The sequence below is a fragment of the Leguminivora glycinivorella genome, unplaced genomic scaffold, assembly GCF_023078275.1.
Source record: "Leguminivora glycinivorella isolate SPB_JAAS2020 unplaced genomic scaffold, LegGlyc_1.1 Scaffold3, whole genome shotgun sequence".
NCBI classification, from domain to species: Eukaryota; Metazoa; Arthropoda; class Insecta; order Lepidoptera; family Tortricidae; genus Leguminivora; species Leguminivora glycinivorella.
In genome coordinates, this window is record NW_025952828.1 from 1,847,400 (window position 1) to 1,868,227 (window position 20,828).

The 20,828-nt window shown below is 36.1% G+C and overlaps 2 protein-coding genes across 2 annotated transcripts; both read right to left on the bottom strand.

Annotated features, from left to right (window-relative positions):
• Nucleotides 1-1,364: 1,364 nt before the first annotated feature.
• LOC125242027 (mucin-5AC-like) lies at nucleotides 1,365-8,798 on the bottom strand. Its single transcript, XM_048150730.1, has 6 exons — nucleotides 8,670-8,798; nucleotides 7,656-7,717; nucleotides 5,900-5,941; nucleotides 3,619-4,773; nucleotides 2,185-2,309; nucleotides 1,365-1,558 (listed from the first exon to the last, which is right to left on the bottom strand). The coding sequence occupies exons 1-6, from the start codon at nucleotides 8,718-8,720 to the stop codon at nucleotides 1,500-1,502; spliced, it is 1,494 nt and encodes a 497-aa protein (XP_048006687.1). The 5' UTR covers nucleotides 8,721-8,798; the 3' UTR covers nucleotides 1,365-1,499.
• Nucleotides 8,799-15,915: 7,117 nt separating this feature from the next.
• On the bottom strand, nucleotides 15,916-20,612 carry LOC125242032. Its single transcript, XM_048150739.1, has 6 exons — nucleotides 20,326-20,612; nucleotides 19,834-19,886; nucleotides 19,552-19,590; nucleotides 17,620-17,718; nucleotides 16,228-16,414; nucleotides 15,916-16,072 (listed from the first exon to the last, which is right to left on the bottom strand). Exons 1-5 carry the CDS (start codon nucleotides 20,365-20,367, stop codon nucleotides 16,300-16,302), a joined length of 348 nt encoding a protein of 115 aa, XP_048006696.1. The 5' UTR covers nucleotides 20,368-20,612; the 3' UTR covers nucleotides 15,916-16,072; nucleotides 16,228-16,299.
• Between the last annotated feature and the right edge of the window lie 216 nt (nucleotides 20,613-20,828).

A 20,828-nucleotide genomic window follows, 5' to 3' on the forward strand; every position in this document is an offset into this window, starting at 1 on the left:
GCTATAAAAAGCGTCTGTGATTGTGCCCTTGGCTAGCGGCCCTCAGTGTTTTAAAAATTTAAATTTAGCCCTAAAAGCTTACAAAACATTCCTGTTTATAATTTCAACATTGTTGTACATTGATTCTAGTGTATGTACGTTATAAAGTGTACTGGGCCTAACATGGTAAAAATTGTGATAACTATAACGAGCATATCTAATCATTATGTTCATTAAATATTATCGAAACCGATTTCCGTTTAATTCGATAGCTTGAGGATTTCGTTTTAATTTGTTTATATAAATATATAAGGATAAATTCCTTTGTGATATTTAAATAACTTATACCTATAATTAATTTGTTGCTTCGCTATCTACAGATCTATATATATATATATATATAACTAAAACATATTAATACACCTATTTATAAAAAGGATGTTTTCAAGAAAAAAATACTGTGTGTTCTTCAAACTTCGGCACGGATGCTAAATTTGACGGCTCACTGAAAACAACTTCAAACAAGTAAATGATATCGATTTTATTTTCGAAGTACCGTCGTTCCTTACAATTTTCAATGAACGAGATTTTGTCTATACAGAGTGGGACCTGTAACAAAGGCGAAGAATTGAACTGTAGGCTATTCTCCTTATGCTGATCAACATTTGTTCAGTGACTTTTAAAAATTATGAAGTCTTAAAATTTTTAATTTTTCATACAAAATAAATATTAGCTTCAATGTACGCCATTATTGTTGTCATTGACGTTGTCTGTCACACTTTAGACTTAACAGAATTCGCAATACATTACCTCTTAGAAAAAACTTTCAAGGGTGATAAAAATCAAAATACAAGTTATTTTTAAAAGTCGCCGAACAAATGTTGATATGATAAGGAGAATAGCCTAGAGTTCAATTCTTCGCCTTTGTTACAGGCCCCACTCTGTATAGTCAAGTTGGTCAAACAGAGACTAGAGTGTTTTCACTCGGACTCGTAAGTTTTTTTTTTTCGAGTTACATAATAGATAAGTGCTCCTAAGGAGCCTCCTTGGCGTACTCTTCAAAATCCCATACGAAGTTAGGCTAACCGTATGTCACATTTTTGACAGGTTGCACTAAAGGTACTTAGGGTAAGAAGTAAGTGTATTCTGACCCCCGTACCAATACCTCTATAAACTATATCACGGTATTACAATTGCTTACACGTACCGTAGCTAGATCTTCGCTCTTCTGTAGTAGTGCCACAGAGTCTAGCCACGTCTAGCGTTTAGGCGCTATTCAATATACCATTGCCGCGTTTGCTCCATAGTTGGTGCGGATTGAACAAACGCGGCAATTGTATGTGAATTGTTGGCAATTAATTACCTTGCCCGACGGGCAATGCCCGTGTAACAGCACCGTTTCGTCATCATGTAGCTTCAACAATTGTCAATGGCCTGGGGCCAAAATATTTTAAAACCTAATGTTTTCATTAAATATCTTAAACAGGCGTTTGTATTATAGTTGTTGAAATCCGTCGCTTCTACGCCGCGCTTGTAATTTGGTTGAGTGGTGTGGCCTCTGCAGCAGGCGGTGGTAGCACTGAAAAACAAAACATCAAGTATGTAAATTTTTATCTTAAGTACTATATACAGACAATACGACAATAAACGTCATATAAAGCTACGCTGGCCTCTATCCCTACGCTACTGCCTTAAAGTTTTAGGCCACTCAATTGGAGGAGAGAACCCAGAGTCGGTAGTAACCTTAACAAATTCTCTTACTTACATAAAATTACGCCTGTATTACCAAAAGAGAGACGCAGGGGACAGGAAACTGCTCAACTTTCAGTGCCATTCTGAGCAAATAACAGATTGGTGGCAACTTTGTTTGTATGACAGTTTGTTGCCTAAATAATAAAAAAAAACTTGTTCGGAAAAAAACACCTACCATTTGGCTCGTTGGGTTGAATGGCATCCGAAACTTTCGCTATTACCAAAAATGTCAATCAATCTATCACGAATTGCTTTGCAGTCGACATAACCTAACAACAAAATCAAAATTTTAAAAAAAAACCCCGACATAGTGGACCGATTTTCATGAAACATATCTAAGAACACTTCCGAGCCCGACTAACTCAGCTTTCAAACAAACGCAAGGAGGATGATGACTCAAATATAAGGGTGATTCCCTTATGTTGATGGGTAAAAAAGTTACCAAATACTTACCGTAACTATTGGCTTGATGCCTAGTGTATATCATATAGCTGATCCAGATGATAATCCCGGCTAACAGGAGAGACAGCAACAGATATATGTAGATTCTGTAATCTGGCCGCGACCCATTGCCGGTTCTGCAAAAGACGAACATTTAAATGAGAAAAATCACATTTTTAAACTAAGACTAAGTACAGATGTTATAGTACATAATGGTTTTTCGACGTATTTTCTCGAAAAGGTTCGCAGTTTTCGTACTAGCACGGTCAGCGTTCGTAGTTCTTGTACTGAGCCTGACTGAAATAACATGATATGCTCTTGACTGACTACTTACATCACAACTTACGCCGTGGCTTGCGTGGGCGACGGTCGCGCGACGGCGATGCGACGCATACGAAATCAAACCTTGTCGATATGGAAGTAGACGATGCGATGCGACTCGACGGCGTTAATATTTAAAAGAATACTTCAGGCTAAGGGGCAGTTCTATTCAAGCTTTGAGCCGACTCTTAAATTAATTTCTATGAGCTACAAATAAATCAAGATAATCATTTTTAGTCCACAAAATATAAGTGCAGACATCAATCGCAGTGAAAAAATCAACAGTGATCGACTCTGGCCAACATGGGACTCGAACTCACATCTTTGGATTGCCGGTTGCAATGGTTAAATTGGCAGTCCTAGACCATTTGACTTGACTTGATAGACATTTGATTGGCGGAATTGGTAACGCTCTTGGACGCGAATTGTAATTTGGTACGTTCCACAATAAAAAAGTGTAAACAAACATATTGATAAATTAAGATTTGAATTTTTGATCCAGATCAGCACGATAATCCCATGATTGTTACATAACTTACATTAAATGAAGTTCCAGCTCAATCGAATAATGTCTAAAAAGTGGATCTAACCACAGAACTTTATTTATATAGAAGAAACAAGTTCATCTATTTGTATAGGGGCCGAGCGTGTCAAATTTTGTACTGAAGTTGTTTCTTGCCTGTAATTTTAAATATGTCTCAGGCTCTTGCTTGTTCATAATTTTTGTGTTGTTGCAATTGAATATCACGTAACGAGGCATTTTTTATGTTTTAATTGACTTCAACTTACAAAAATTGACGCCCGAAAGCTGCAAGCTGCGATTAAAGACGGACAACTCAGTGGATTTCACTGAGTTCATTTGACACGCTAAGTAGATACGTTTGCTTGATCTATGGTATATATGACATCTGTGGATCTAACTAAACTAACCTTTAAAATATGAAGACACAGACTATCCGTTTACCGGCTTTGACACTTTTTGATGTTATTAGCGGGTATGGCGATATCGTCCGCCTAACGAAAGTCAGTTAGCGCTTCTATTTTACTTGAAATGTCCTATCCAGACCTACATAAGGATAAACAAGTTAAACAGCTTCTAACTTATGTTGCGAAACTAAGACTTACCCAAGTTTGCCAGTAGATGATGCTTCACTATGTTCTGTTGTAATTAAGTCGGGTTCCGTTTCTGTAGTTGAGTCAGGTTCTGTAGTGGAATACACGCTTGTGTCCGACATTATTTTCTTACGTGATATAGTATCTGTAGTAACAATTTCATGTTCCGTTGTGTCGGATGTCTTCTCCGTGGTACTTAATTTGCCTGTGGTTGATGTTTCGGGTGTTGTCTTTGGTATGTCTGTTGTAGTTTTCACTGCAGAATCTGTTGTACTAGTAATCCTCTTTGACTTGACACCCGTATTTATTACGCTCGCGAGTGAACTGGTAGTAGTTTCTGTTAAAGAATCTTCTGTAGTAGTAATCGTAGTAACAGCAGTCTCTGCGGAATAACCTATTTTCCTAAACATCGGGCTAATAGTTTCTGATGAAGGATCTGTGGTACTAATAATCGGGGTAGTAGTTTCTGTAGAATAATATGTTGTACCCGTTTCTGTTGTACCCGTTTCTGTTGTACCCGTTTCTGTTGTACCCGTTTCTGTTGTACCAGTTTCTGCTGTACCAGTTTCAGTTGTACCCGTTTCTGTTGTACTAGTTTCTGTTGTGCCAGTTCCTGTTGTACCAGTTTCTGTTGTACCAGTTTCTGTTGTACCCGTTTCTGTTGTACCAGTTTCTGTTGTACCAGTTTCTGTTGTACCAGTTTCTGTGGTACTAGTTTCTGTTGTACCAGTTTCTGTTGCATAATTTGTTGTACCAGTTTTTCTTGAATAACCTCTACCAATACCACGACCTGTACCTGTACTAGTTTCTGTTGAATAATCTGGTGTACCAGTTTCTGTTGTATAGTCTATTGTACTACCAACTGTTGGATCGTCACTCGCATTAGTTACGTGCGCGGGTGGAATGGTGACAGTTTCTGCTGAAGATTTTGTTGTACTAATAATCGGGGTAACAGTTTCTGCTACAGAATCTGTTGTGCTAGCAACCGTCGTTGACTTGTCAGTTGCAGTTTTGACGCTCACCGATGGACCGGTAGTAGTTTCTCTTGTAGTTGACGTCCCGGGTTCAACAGTAGTAGTATCTTCTACTGTTGTAACACTTTTACTTTTTTTCTTCGCGCTTTCTTCTGTGGTTATGTATGCCGCAAGTTCATCCGGAGTTATGTATCTATAACAAATTTATTGAATAAAATTAAAGTTTTTTTTTACATTAAATCTGGGCTTCAAGCACGTTTACTGCGAGTTTTAATCGAAAGACCCAAATTGTTTTAGCTATAACGTGGTAATTTTAAACATTTTAATAGTTTTTGTTCAACGAGTTCCCGAAGAAACATTTTTGGAAATTTCTGTCACCATGCTAAAAAGAATTCCTCCTTTTACTAGTAACATGAAAGCAACTCCTATATTAAGAGTAGGTAAAATATCTTTCAACCGAATTTTTTAACCATGGAACATGGTTTTATTACTGATGTTAATTATAACCGTGACATCCACTTCCTTCCTGTTATTGAAATACAACCAATATATACCGACTAAGGATACCAAAGTTAATAAGTTAGGTATCCTGAAAAAATAATACTAGACAATACACAATTTTGTGTAAAATAAGTCCATTACATTAATTTGTATTGACTGGGAAACCTATTTGTGTTTGGCAACTAAAACAGAAGAACAAATATTACTTGCGCGTTAGCTAAAGGCTACTTGCCTTCTTGTCAAATTAGTTTCTTTTTAAGAACTTTCAAAACTAATTATTAATATTAAATCGTGAGGAGTGACGTCACGGACAACAAGTTTATTTTATATATTTCTCTTTGACTCATTATTATAAAAATTATGTTTAAAAACTGTACTGTCCATAGTTTTGTTCTAATTATCTGTTGCATTATTTCGTGCACTGCTTTTAATGCTTCTAAATTTTTCGTTGCATGTAATTTTTATTTGTGAATGTGTGTGGACTGTACCTATGGACTAAGGTTGTCTGCAATAAATGATTTATTATTTACTGCATGAAGTATTTTTTTTTAAGTATAGGAAAGTACACTTTTGCCAGCGCCGTCGATCTTTCGTCTCCTTCCATGCCGATAGTGTTTCGTTTCCGTCCACAATACTTATTTAGTTATTATTTCATAATGTTAGGGCCGATACAGATGGCAACCCAACTGCAACTAGTACCCAAACAGTTCCCATACAATTGAACTGGGTTGCAGTGCGTCTGTCTTGGCCCTTATAGTTGTTATTTTCCAGTCATTTTGTACGGAGTTTAGCCTTACTATTTATTAAAAAAAACTTACCCTGCAGCTCTGCAAATGGCGTTCACATCCATGTTTATTACCCTGTAAAAAGTGTTAAATAAAATAAACATTACAATCAAGCGGTTATTTTGGGGTATAAAGTTCGTAATTTTTTTCACAAGAAGCCTTTTATTGATTATGGAAGTTGAAACGTCTGCAACCAATGATTAACGTCTACAGGAATTCACAAGTCAAAAAATTACTGCCTTATGTGTAAGTATCAGATCAATCTAATTTAAGTATCAAAGGGGAAATTATTGTTTTAAAGTTTTTGCGTTGAGAGAGGTATGGAAGAAAAAGACATGCTGCGCTGACCCCAAGTACTTAGTTGGCATAATGTCCTATACTAAACACCGTTCACCGAGATTCGTATTAAATTTACACACTGTATATACAGTTCCTCGCTCAATAAACTCCCACATTCCTTCTTTATTTTGTTGTCTTTGGCATAATATTTCTAATATAATACGCATTCTAAATTACAAGATAGATCCTAATGGTACTCCCACACTTAAGACGTACTTACTTAGCGGGCGTGATAACCTAAAATGAGTTTTGGCCTCCAACACAAGCACTTTGCTCGGTCTTGAGCGGTATCGCGCCAGCTTTCGCCGACGCCGAGCACACGGAGGTCCACCTCCACTCTATCCGCCCAACGATATTTTGGGTGACCAGCAGGACGGCGTCCATTCGATCTCCCCAAGTAGGCCCTTTTGACTGCCTGATCTTCCCCCATTCTCTCAAGGTGACCTAGCCAAAGGAGACGATGAGCCTTGGTTTCACCTGTTATATTTGGTTCGGCTACTAATTTTTCAATTTTGGCAATTTGTGGATTCTCTAACTGTCATTGTCTCTTTTACGGGTCCCAGAATCTTCCTTAGTGCTAGTTCAGACACAGCGGAAACCACGCGGAAGATCCGCGTATTTTAATAGCATAGTACTAGACCGTTCAGGCGTTCACACTACACCGCGCGGTTCTAGTGTGAACGTTCCAGTACTATGCTATTAAATCCGCGCGGTTGATCCGCGCGGTTTCCACTGTGTCTGAAGCTCTGAACTAGCACTTAATACCCTACGTTCTGTGATTAAAAGACTGTTCTCCTCCTTAGACGGCTAGTGACGTCATCTGTCATAGGCCAAAGGAAACAAAAGACTATGTGTATGCTATAGCATACGTGTCCGCGAACGTGTTAAGCTCCCACACTGCCTGTTATTAAGACGATACGGTATAGGTCAATTCTCCATACAAACACTCTCGACTGTTTCCTCCCTGGTTTTTGAAGATAGAGCCATGTTTTTTTCAACACAGATTGTTATTATTTTTATCTGTGTCGGACCGTTTTGATTTTTTTGATATTCTGCCTTTTAAAGACTCTAGAGCTAATCAAAAATTTCCAAAAACGGCCTTTTTCATTGTTGCGCAAAAAAGGTGTGATACTCAAGATTGGTAACAATTAACCAAAAAAGCTAAACGGTTCGACATAGACTATTTCATTGTTATTCAGATTCTCAAATTTCGTTCCGATTGATTAAGTTTTGAATGAGGAAAGAGTCGAGAGCGGAACCTCGATTTTAAAGATTTTTTTTTTGAAATATCTTTTGACTGAGTTGTTCTTAATGGTATAATTATAATATAACATTATGTGACAGGGACTTCGCGACGCCATTGATTTTACTCTTTCCAGTCTGTCCTTGTCTTACAATGTTATATAACATTTATATCAGCCAGTGTTAGCACCATTAATAATTTGCTTACCCGACTTTCACCATAGTCATTGTTACGTTAAAAACTTTGTCATCTTCTGGAGCTGCATGAATCTGTAACATAATGAAAAAAAAAACTATAAATGACTGTTTAGAGATGTACCCTTCTTCATAAACGTTCACTAAAGTTATCAAGCCGATAAAGTTCGTTTTTCCCTTTCTGTCACACCAATACGAAATGGGACAAACGAACTTTATCGCCTTGATAACTTTAGTGTAGGTACGTTTATATTTAGACTACCTAAGTAGCTGTGTTTTTCAATCAAATTTTAAAGTAAGTACATCAAATGTCGATAATCGATACAAGTGCGGAAAGAGGAAGTTCGAAACAAGTGTTTTTTTGTGTGTATCGTACGACGTTTTTCAGTACAGATGCAACAACTTGAAGTTATTATTTATTTGTAGCTTCAATTTACGGTAAACTGTGTGTTTTCCTGTAAAGGTATGTGTTCATCCCTAAAATAATAACTTTATGTTTATTTATAGCTGAAATTTAGTAAACACAGTAAAAAACCAATCTATTTTCTTGTAAATGTATAATGATCATCGCTTAAATAATATTCTGTGTACTAGTATGTATTTTGAGCAAATGAAACGTATATCTCTTCACAGGTACAGTCAACCCATTATAATCCTAGGCCACTCTAGAACCATGTCGTATTTACACCGTGCTTTATTTGCTATAGAAGTCTGACTTTTGTTGTGAAAGGGTTCTACAGTGGCCTAGGATTCATATTGGTTGACCCTTATCAATTATTGAAAGATAGGTACCTACCACTACCTACCTCCAGGATATTAAAAGCACAGTTCAAAAATGCCAACAAAAATATGTCTCTCAAAAGCATTTCCTCGTTAAATAAAAAAATAAAAAAATGTGTGTATCAACTATGCTCTACTAAACATAACTTATATAAGATTGTGCATAAATATTGCAAAAAGGTGTCCAAAACTTTGTTCACAAATGTTATCATGCACCGACAGATAATAATATAAAAAAAAAACTTACATAAACCGCTCCAAAATAAAACACTGTAGACACAACCGCCCACGTCTTCATTTTTACTGTAATTAAAAAACTAATTTTATAATTCAACTTATCATTCGCCCGTGAACTTGAAACTAAACCAATGCCAGGAACGGCTGAAATTCAAATGGTCAATTGACTGAAACTGAAACCATGCTCTGTGGCCTACCGTGTAAAACGGTCAATTCGAACTTACATCTAACGTCGATATTGTACCATTTTGTTATCCCGCTCCTCCCGTCCCGCTTAGGCACTGGTCCCACCGCAAACTAGTGAGCTATGAGCTGTCGTACTTATTTGAAGATCAAGTAAAGTACCTGTCTCTTTCAGTATTAAGGCATGCTTCATGAGAGTGTACAGGATGGTGGAAGACGTTAGGTTCTTTAGATCCTGCTTAATACCCTCTTCGTATATTTTTCAATAATAACCAAATGATATCGTTTCGATATTTTATAATGTATGTTCGAATTGACACCGCGGCCACAGCACCAAAGGGAAAACCTACGCGGTTTCCGCTAAATTAGATAAAATTCGGTTTAAAATTAAATGTTACTGCTTTATTACTCATACTTCATAAATGCGCACATTGTAAATATATTTACACATACATACATACATACGGTCAACCAATTTGAAGCCTAGGCCACACTAGAACCCTGTGTTAATAACACCGTGCTGTATTTGTCAAAGAAGTCACTTCAACGTTTACTGTGAAAAGGTTCTATAGTGGCCTAGGATTCACATTGGTTGACTGTACATACATTCATGCATGTGTTCTCAAACGGGGTAACAGGGCACATGAAACTGCTGAAGCTTCAGTGCCACCCTTAACAAACTAAGGGGTTGAAAGAAAACGCATGCACGCATGGTACAACGTTTTCTATTATAGCCCACAACGCGTGACTTTGCCGACTTGATTAGCAAATATCGTCATATTTCAAACAAAATCTACATACTTACTTAGGTAATCAAATTTTAACAAATCATTTTCCTTAACCTTCCTCAAGGACCAGACCTTGTTTTTCTGTTAACTAGCATTGTGCTTAGTAATCATACTTTCATATTTTTCACCACACCCGCAAACTAAATGTGCTATTGCACGCAGACGGAGCGTGAGAGAAAAATCGTTCTCCCAAGGGAATAATGAAATTTCTAGCACCTTAATATTTTTTTTTACATCTATTTACATATTTTTTATATTGCGAGTGTGATGAAAAACATTGTGTGTAATTCGGGGAGTATGAATATTACAAACTTGAGTTTTTAAATCGCTCCGGCAAGCCGTCGCGATTTAACTAACTCTCGTTAGTAATATTCAACTTCGTCCCCTTGTTGCACAGTGTAACTACCTTATTATTGACCGCAGCGAAGCAAGGGCTACGTTTTAGCTCAAGCAATTTGCTTTTGTATGTCCGGCTGTCTCGCTCTACCAGGTCGCATTTCTCAACCGATTCGCGTGAAATTATGTGACCAGATTCTATGACTCAATTTTATTTTTTTGTAAGATTTTGGAAATTGTCAAAAATGACAAAGTCATGGGGCCTCGCGCCTTAACGTCTTGCCTTTTAGATACATGTATATAGAGTGCTTGGAAAAAAAAATCGGACGTTTTAGAACACAGGTTTAGACGGTAGATGTAAAAATATGTAATTTTGCATGAGACTAAGTATTATTATTTCTTCAATCTACGTATGTTTTATGGTGGCTCGGTGGTAAGTCACTGTTTATTTATTTATTTATTTTTCAAACTTCTAATCACCAAGTTCTGCGTTCAAATCCCCCAGGTGCCATATTTTTTTGTATTTTTTTGCACTTGAATTTTATACTCGTATTTATACTAGCGTTTTTATCTCCATACAAACTTCCACTCCCCATTTTAGGGAAGTGGGGGGTTAGAAAGGAACAAAAAGTAGCCTATGTCACTCTCCATCTCTTCAACTATCTCCACTTAAAAAATCACGTCAATACGTCGCTCCGTTTTGCTGTGAAAGACAGACAAACTAACAGACACACACACTTTCCCATTTATAATATTAGTATGGATTAATATGTTTTAACCAACTATGCGATATAACTACATATCATCATCTTTTTTTACGTAGAAAGTAAAATTCTGTTTGCTTGTTGATCGAGCATTTTTGTATGCCCTCTATTAGGTCGCAATTCTCAACACAACAATTTAATGTACAAAAGGCGAATTTCATGCCATGAGGCATTCTCTACCAGTCAACCTTTAGGCAAAGAAGTGATGATTGTAGGCGGTGAATTAAATTTTGTTTTATAAGATGTAGATTTTATAATATTTTTATACACATTAATCAATATAGTATGCATGCATTTAATGCAATTGTAGCAGGAAATTAAATAAGCAACAAATAACACATACTTATATATTATTGCATCTTGGAAAACCATCACGGAAAACATTTTGAATATTTTTTTATAATTAATGCAAATGAAGTACTTTTGATATGAAAAAGGTGTCTCTTAAGAAAGTTAAGACTATCATACTATCATACTAATATTATAAATGGGAAAGTGTGTTTGTCTGTTTGTTTGTCCGTCTTTCAGGGCAAAACGGAGCGACCAATTGACGTGATTTTTTTAAGTGGAGATAGTTGAAGGGGTGATGAGTGACATAGGCTACTTTCTGACTCTTTCTAACGCGAGCGAAGTCGCGGGCAAAAGCTAGTATTTTATATCGTAAACGAGACTGCGTGCGTGCGTGTCTTCAATACTAACGAGTGATTTTGGTCGGCTAGAGCCAATTCCGTGTCGATAAGTTTGGGGAAACCCTTAAAATGATACAGGAGGAGTCAATTCTCCATACAAACGCTCTCGACTATTTCCTCCCTGGTTTTTGAAGATAGAGCAATGATTTTTTCAACACAGATTATTTTTATCTGTGTCGGACCGTTTTGATTTTTTTGATATTTTTATTTTTAAAGACGCTAGAAGCCCATCAAAAGTTTCCAAAACGGCCTTATTGATAATAGCGCAAAAAAGGTGTAGTATTCAAAATTGGTAACAATTAGCCAAAAAAACTAAACTGTCCGACACAGATTATTTCATTGTTATTCAGTTTCTCAAATTTATTTACGATTGATTAAGTTTTAAAGGAGGAAACAATCGAGAGCGGAACCTAGATTTTAAAGATTTTTTCGCAATATCTTTTAATTGAGTTGTTCTGAACGGACAATTTTTTTCGATAAATCTATTTAATAACACTAATATATTTAACTAAACTTCCCAAATTGAAAATCTTTCCATTTTAGCATTGTCAATCCTGTAGCGTCTTAATCTTAGTTCGGTAGGGGCCGCAAGCAAGTAAAATAAAACGTCGAGCGAATCTGGTCCGAGACCACGGGGACAACGCCGTCCTTGAAATGTCGGAGGTTTGTTAAAAACGAACTTATACGCGATTATGTCCCGTTTACAATATGAATTTTCCTGTAACTCGTTTTAATTATTGCAGTATTTTAATTAGGTATTGGGTTTTTGGATAATATGACGGTTTTAATGGTTTCCTTTTCCTTGTATAGATATGCTAGTCACTTAAATGTTATAAATATAACAGTTATCTATATCTCACTTAGTTACTACTTATAATATATAACTATTGTGAGACCTATATACCTAAAACTATTATGAGGCTGTCTCGAGCAGATGGTTAGTGCTCGAGCAGCTCGACTGGCAGGGTCGCCATTACGGGAGTGTAGTGAAAGACGTGACTGTCCAGTGTAGAATCCTTTATTGAAGAACAACGGTTTCCCTTATATACTATGTAAGTTCTTTGTTCATGTGTAGTCATGTGTAAGATTGACCTTGACATATAAAATGGAAAATAGAATTTTAATTAAATAGAATAGAATAGAATTTCTTTATTTGCCAGCCAAGGTTAGCTGATGCAACGTACATACCTAGTCTTCGTGGGTGGTCTAAGTACGTATGTGTGTGTGTACACCCACCTACACCTCATACCTACTTAATCTAAGTTGGTCAGTTAAAATATAATAAGTATAATTACATAGGTAGGAAAATTTGCGGGTATTTTGTGACTGTGACCAACGTCGTGTATATTTTAATTTGCAAGATATTTAAACACTTTAAACAGCTCTTAATTAATGATAATAGATATAAATTCTAAGCCTGGTTAATTTATCGCCCGTATTAGTTTTACACACTGTATTGTACCAACCTAGCAATTCACTGTAATATTTATATAATTTCGTTTTCGTTCAACCTCTTAGTTGCCAAGAGTGACGTTGAATCATGGGCAGTTTTGTATCTGCCTACCTATTTGGTCATACAGATGTGAGTTCGTGTATGTATGAAGGCTAATACAGTCCTGAGCGTAGATATAGTAATAATATAAGGCGTCGGCAAAAGACCGCGTAGTCAGAGTGTGGAATAGTTTGCCCGAAACCGTAATCAGTGCACCAACAGTGAACAATTAAAAGCAGTCAATTCAATTAAATTCAAATCTTTATTTCGATCATGTCCATTTTCATTTCATACAGGTGTTAGGTAGTGATATACTTAGTTGGTACATGATACCCTGTTAGGGCACAGCAAAGTTTCTTACATACTACAGTACATTACATTATATTATTTATTTTATAGAAATTTATATACTTAATTATTTTAATAATAATATATCTATTTTACATTTTACATTATTTAATCTTTTTCATTTATATTATCATCATTTAAATATTCGTTGAGTGAATAGTAGCACTTGTCTAAAAGTTTGTCAAAAGAGTTTTAATAACGTTAAACATAACGTTTTTATCGTTTTCTATATTCTTAATAGCATCTAGTAGTTTATTAAATATCTTGATGGCCATTAAATAGGTGTTATTAGAATGTTTTTTAGTTCTAGAGGCCGGTAGCAATAATTTGTTTTGGTGGCCCAGTAGGTGCGTTGTGGGTTTGATAAATATTTGTAAAATGGACAAAACATAAGTGCAGGACATTGATGAGCTCAGATCAGCTATAAATATTGATTGATTGATAAGCTGCCTGTGCATTACCAATTAATAATAATAAATAGGCGTCTGGATTGACGCTCTAAATTTGTATAAAGTTAGTACCTATAGGTACCTAGCAAATATCGTCCTATACTTTTGTTACAGGGCCTATACTTATTTAATTTCAGGTTCTAAAATAATCGTAAGTTGTTTATGATGACCAGCAACGCCATCTATCGAGAGGTTGGCATTACTATAGTTGGTATCATTAGAATGGTATTTTAATGGACTTGTGCTACGATTTTGCAGTTATGTAGTTTGGCAGAGCATAGAGTATGTCATAATATATGTCTGACGAAACTAGGTCAGATATTCCCAAAAAGTTTGGATCACGTCTTCGATTTTAATAAAAATTAGTAGGCTGACAGAGTCCATGATGCTGAGTAACATCCTTTTTAACCGACTTCAAAAAAGGAGGAGGTTCTCAATTCGACTGAATGTTTTTTTTTTTTTTTTTTTTTTTTTTTTTTTTTTTTTTGTATGTATGTATGTATGTTATTCGATATCTCCGAGAATCGTGGACCGATTTTCAAAATTTTTTTTTTGATCGAACCGGTATAACCCCGAGATGGTCCCATTGGCACCAAGTCAGGGTCTGATGATGGGATCCTGGAGAAATCGAGGGAACTCTTCAAATGTTATAGGCACATGTAATGTTTTTAGTCTATTTTTCAAAGGTACACCAGTATTTACGTCTAATGGTAATAATTTTATGTGGCTGAGCTGATGATGGAAGGTCAACTCCTCAATGGTTAGGAGTTTAAGGATAATTCTTTCACTACTGTACATGTATTCGGACTGACACATATAATATCACTAGGAACCACTAAAAATCAACAAATAAATAAACTTTTTAACAAAAAATAAAACCGCCTTCAAAAATAAGCGCGTTACAAAACACGGAGAAACTAAAAAGCCAAAAAAAATAAACCTTTCAATCCAGATTTCTTATCGTATTGCAATAAGCTAAACATCCAAATTATAAACAAATCAATTATTTTTGGAGTCGGTACCAGTCTGTGTATGGTTGGGTGGGGCAAACAGGCAATAGCAAGGCGACGAACAGGTCTGGTACCGACTACAAAAATAATTGATTTGTTTATAATTTGGATGTTTAGCTTATTGCAATACGATAAGAAATCTGAATTGAAAGGTTTATTATTTTTGGCTTTTTAGTTTCTCCGTGTTTTGTAACGCGCTTATTTTTGAAGGCGGTTTTATTTTTTTGTTACCAGAGTTCTATACATTTTCGGTAACAAAAAAGGAAAGTTTCATACTAAACTTCATGGGACATTTTGGGGAACCTGGTGGATCTTGTTCAGCATCATGGACTCTATCAGCCTACCAATTTTTACCAAAATCGAAGACGTGATCCAAATGTAGGTACAAACTTTTTGGGAATTACTCAGGTGGACTCTGTAATATCATATCTGTAATATTATGAGTGAGTGTGCATTGGAAAACGTCCCACTTTGTCGATTGCTATAAAACCGCTTTGTCAGTTTATTCATATAAAGATACAAGTAATTCTCGCCTACAATTTTCTGAATTCGAACGCGTGAGACTCAAAAATCGGCCCGCTGTACGCATGTTTTTTTTTCAATTCATTCCTAAAATATATAAATATGTTTCGCTTTAGATTATATTTCTGAACTTAGTACTAGCAGTCAAATGCCACTTCAAATCGTTACTGTTTAGCACTGTTTAGTCTCAACTTTTGATCATTGACAGTTCTTCTTTGACATCCTATTTCTGTGGACAAGCCCGTAAAGTGGATTTAGATGACGGTTTATATTTATTGAATAAGAATAAATGACATTTATTGAAGAGAAAGCTTTTTATTAAATACATTTAATCGTTAAAATAAGCCTAAGTTCCACATAAAAAATAATAAGCCATTTAAAAATTATAAAATAGAAAATAGTTGTTTACAACGGGACAAAGTTGTTGTTTAACCGCACGTGCCAATATTGATACCCTAGTGAAAGATTCCAATATTGAATCGCGAACGTAGTAAGTGTTTCAAAAACTGGAATCTTGAGCGTTGCGAGGGTTTCAAGGCACGAAAGTTAAACAAACTTTGCCACTGAGTGAAACATACATTTTTTCACCACACCAACACGAACAAAATACTAACTATAAAACATCAAACTAAATCAAATCCATCAATTTATTCAATATTTATTATTCAAAATCATCATTTATAGGTAAATTCTACCAGCCAGCTTAAGACATCAAGTTAAAATTTGTATGATTACTTTCCACTCTTATGGATAAAATGAAATTTTGCTATCTGTTTTCGAATACCAGTTGGTGTGGTGAGAAATTTATACCTCCCGGGTGCGAAGGTGCCCATCACGGCCCAGCCACGACATTGTCGACATTGGTCTAAGCGCGACAGCGGTGAGCGACAGCCATACATTGGAGCGAGACACAACGATGGATGTTCATTCGCACGTATGGCTGCCGCTCACCGCTGTCGCGCTTAGACCAATGTCGTGGCTGGGCCGTCAGAATTGCCGCATTACCACGTTGTATAGCGATGGTCAACCTTTGCACCAGGTAGAATATTTACAATAATATTATTGAGTTTTCTGTTTCTTATAGAAGTATTGTCCTAAGAAACCCAAAAGGATCACGCCAGCAATAACCCCGATTACTGTCAACACGATGTCAGCTGTTGACATCTTTTTGCATCTGAAACACAGATATTCATTGACTTTTAAGAGGATAATAATAAATAAATGAATATTGGGGGACACCTTACGGCCCGGCCACGACATTGGTCTAAGCGCGACAGCGGTGAGCGGCGGCCATATATTGGAGCGAGACACAGCGATGGGACTTTTCATTCGCACGTATGGCTGCCGCTCACCGCTGTCGCGCTTAGACCAATGTCGTGGCTGGGCCGTCAGAATTGCCGCATTACCGCGTTGTATAGCGATGGTCAACCTTTGCACCAGGTAGAATATTTACAATATTATTGAGTTTTCTGTTTCTTATAGAAGTATTGTCCTAAGAAACCCAAAAGGATCACGCCAGCAATAATCCCGATTACTGTCAACACGATGTCAGCAGAAGGGGACACCTTATACACAGATCAACCTAGCCGCAAACTAAGCAAAGCTTGTACTATTAGCTGCAAAAGTGCATGGAGAAATTATGAATGAATTCATTTATAAATTTCTTTCTTTCTTTCTTAGGAAACATCCATGATTCGGGAACAAATATCTATGTTCACAGTTTCGTTTTCTTTCAACCCCTTATTTGCCAAGAGTGGCACTGAAGCTTTAGTAGTTTCATGTGTTCTGCCTACCCCTTTATGGGATACAGGCGTGATTGTATGTATGTATGTATGTATGTATATCTATGTTCATCATACAAATAAGTGCCCTAACCGGGATTGGAACCCAGGACCATCGGCAGGACCAGGCCGGGTCACTACCGACTAGGCCAGAGCGGTCGTATGATTGATAATTATGAAACAAGATTTTATGCTGCGGAATAGAGTATCGAGATAAACCTCGATGGTTTAGCGATGCTTTTTAAAATATTATATGTAATTTGTGGTGTTTAAATAAATAAATAAAATAAAAAAGATGCCATATTATATTAGAAGAAAAATAGCCGGAAGGAATCCGTACTGTCTATCAGTGGCGGCTGGTGAAAATTTCTGCTAGATAACACTGAGCAAAAAGAAACCTACCTTAACATTAAGGTACTTTATAAACTGAAGTAGATACCATACACTAAAGAAAAAGTGATTAAGCCCACTGGTGGCGAAGCCGGGAATCGAACCCGGGTCTCCAGCTAAAGCGGCTGACGTCGTGAATAGGTAGACGTTTGACGGTTGGTGCAACTGGCCCTAAGCCCCATTTGTATGTGTAAAATGATTAACTTACGTGGATGGTCCTGATATGGGAGCGACGGTAGGTTCAGTTGTCGGTTCGAGTTTGGAGTCATTGGCTGTAGTGGGTATAGGGGTCGGTACCTTAACAAACCTGCAAGAAAATATAAGATACTAAGCTTTTTTCCGCGGCTTTGCTTCGCGTTATAGGCTACTTTTTGTCTCTTTCTAACGCGAGCGAATCCGCGGCCAAAAGCTATTTAATAATATATTTTGGTTCTAGTAAGTAACCGTTTGGATGTGTAGTTCACTTTCTCCATACAATGAATATAATTTCAATTTCAATTTCAATGATTTATTTGCAGAAAAAGGGTTAGTATAGGTCTTAAAATTAAGTTAATAATTGTTCCACCTTTATCCGCTATCTCAAGACAGCATGCAAATGTATAACTTATTCCTAAAACTGTACATGTATCGGTATATTTAACACACGTTCATTATAATATATACAATTTGTACACAACAGAATAATTTTATGAGAAGAAAAATAATAATAAAGCTAATATATTTTGAAAAAAAAAAAAAAAAAAGGATATATATATTCAATACAGTGATGTCATCATGTTCTTGTAGTTTAGGAATTCTTTAATGCTGTAAAAACAATGGTCTTGTAGCCAAATCTTAAGGTCATTATAAAATTCTTTGCCTTCCAGATTCCTTATTTCTACTGGGAGATTATTATAAACGAAAATACACATATTATATGCATTTCGTTTGTAAATTTCAGTTTTACAACGTGGCTGGTCTAAGAGATCTTTGTAAGGGGCCCTCAAGTTACCTGCGAAAACATCAGTCCTTTTATTAAAATATCCTGGATTTTTCCTTACAAACATACACAATTTTAAAATATACATACAGGCTAATGGAAGTATGTTAAGATCTTTAAAAAGAGGCTTACAGCTACATCTAAACCAGGCATTTTTAATTGCACGTATGCATCTTTTTTGAATTTTGAAAACTCTTTCTACGTTAACAGAGTTGCCCCATAGAATTAAGCCATAATTGAGGACAGAGGAAACATAGCTGTGGTAGGCCAAGAGTGCTGCTTTAAAAGATACACACTGTCTTAGCTTTCGTAAAGCAAAAACAAACCGATCAAGCCTACAGCAAATATAATCAATATGACTCTTCCAGTCAAGAAAGGAATCCATATTAATTCCCAGAAACATTGCTTTTTTGGTTTCCATAAGTCCAGTGTTATTCATGGTAATGTTTAACTGTGTAGGATTTGACCTGGATGAGTGAAATTGCATAAATTGAGTCTTAGATAAATTAATTACAAGATTATTATTATTTATCCAATTATTCATGTCAGTTAGAGCCTTATTAATATCAGATTCATAATTATATACATTCTCATTATCATTTTTAATTATTATTGTTGTATCATCAGCAAATAGAATAGATTTTTGATTCATGGCTTTCGGTAGGTCATTAATAAATAATAGAAATAGTAGTGGACCCAAATTACTACCTTGAGGTACTCCTGAGACAACCGTGCGGAATGACGAACGAAACGCTTTTTTGTGAATTTGGTTATCCGCCTCTTCTAGTCGTGTAATCTCAGTGCATTGCTTTCTATTCGACAAATATGATTTAATCCAATCATTCGCTAGTCCCCTTACGCCATAGGCATTAAGTTTGTCCAATAGCTTTGAATGCTCCACAAGATCAATTTTGTTCTCCGTGGCGTTTTCTAGTTACGCGTCACCTTTCTGTGCAGGTGACGGGCCTAATTGAGCGTTTCTTTTCTTTTATCCACTTTTTTTAAATTTGATAATTTTAATGTAAATTATCACAGTCGTGATTCTGAGTAGAACTGACCTAAAATTCACTAAACATAAAAAAATAAACATAAAAGAAAGAAACGCTCACTTATCATTTTTTTGCACTTTTACAAAATACAAACATAATTTTTTATACATACCCGGCTTTTGTGCATAAATCATCAGTCGGCATTGACAATCTGGAAACAAATTCCTTTTTAATATCACAATTTTTTTATTGTCATGTTTCATTGCTGGGAAAAAGGTTTTCTGTTTTAAATGATTTTTTTTTGACACAAAAATTCATTTTCGATATGACCTGACTATATCACAAGCTGACACATTCAAGTTATAATCAGGTTGCTTTTATATCATATACCCTTTCTTCGATGTGTAAGCGAGACAGTACTATACCTATACTAAATTATACTTAAGTTACTTACGATTGTCCATTGATTTTGGTTGGAATAACATCTTCGGAGACAACTCTTGAGACCTGATACAGTAAATTTAAATTTAAAAAAAGCGTCTTACAAGGCAAAACACAGCGTCTTGTAACCCAGCCTTTTTTTAAATATATGCATACATACATACAATCACGCCTGTATCCCATAAAGGGGTAGGCAGAGCACATGAAACTGCTCAAGTTTTAGTGCCACTTTTGGCAATTAAGGGGTTGAAAGAAATCGAAATTGTGACATTGCAGTGACAGGTGGCCAGCCTCTACGCCACAATTTAACCCATATCCTATAGTCAATACATATATAAACTCACGCCTGTATTGCCAAAAGGGATAAGCAGAAGACGTGAAACTGCTAGTCTCAACTATCAGTATCACTCTTATCAATTAAGGAGTTGAAAGGAACACAAAATTGTGACTAATGATGTGACTATAGTAAACAAATATTGTAGTATAAAATAAATAAAAAACTTACCAAAACAGCTAAAGCAATGACGAAAATGTGCGCAGTGTACATTTTTATTAATTAAAACTAATAATTTTATGATAAGCAATACGTACTGAGCTCGCGATTGTTGAAATGGAAATAATTCGTTTTCCTGTAACGTTATAAATAGCCGACTAATGGCTATACACTGTGTAACATAAGGAAACCGAATAATTGTAACAGCGTATTCCTGATCAACTTTGCCCCCATGTGCGGTTAAACAAATTTGCCCCCTTGTAAAACAAATGATTACTCCATCATCATTGGCCACAGCATCTTTCTCGCACATAAGTTCCGAAAAACTCATTGGTACGAGCCAGGGTTCGAACCCGCGACCTCCGGATTGAAAGTCGCACGCTCTTACCGCTAGGCCACCAGCGCTTCCTATAGGTTGCTATAGGTTATTTGTATAAACAATACACGGTGAAATTTTAGTGGTTGTTTTCCCACGGTAGGGCGATTTGCTATCGGTAGTACTTTCGAATTGTGAT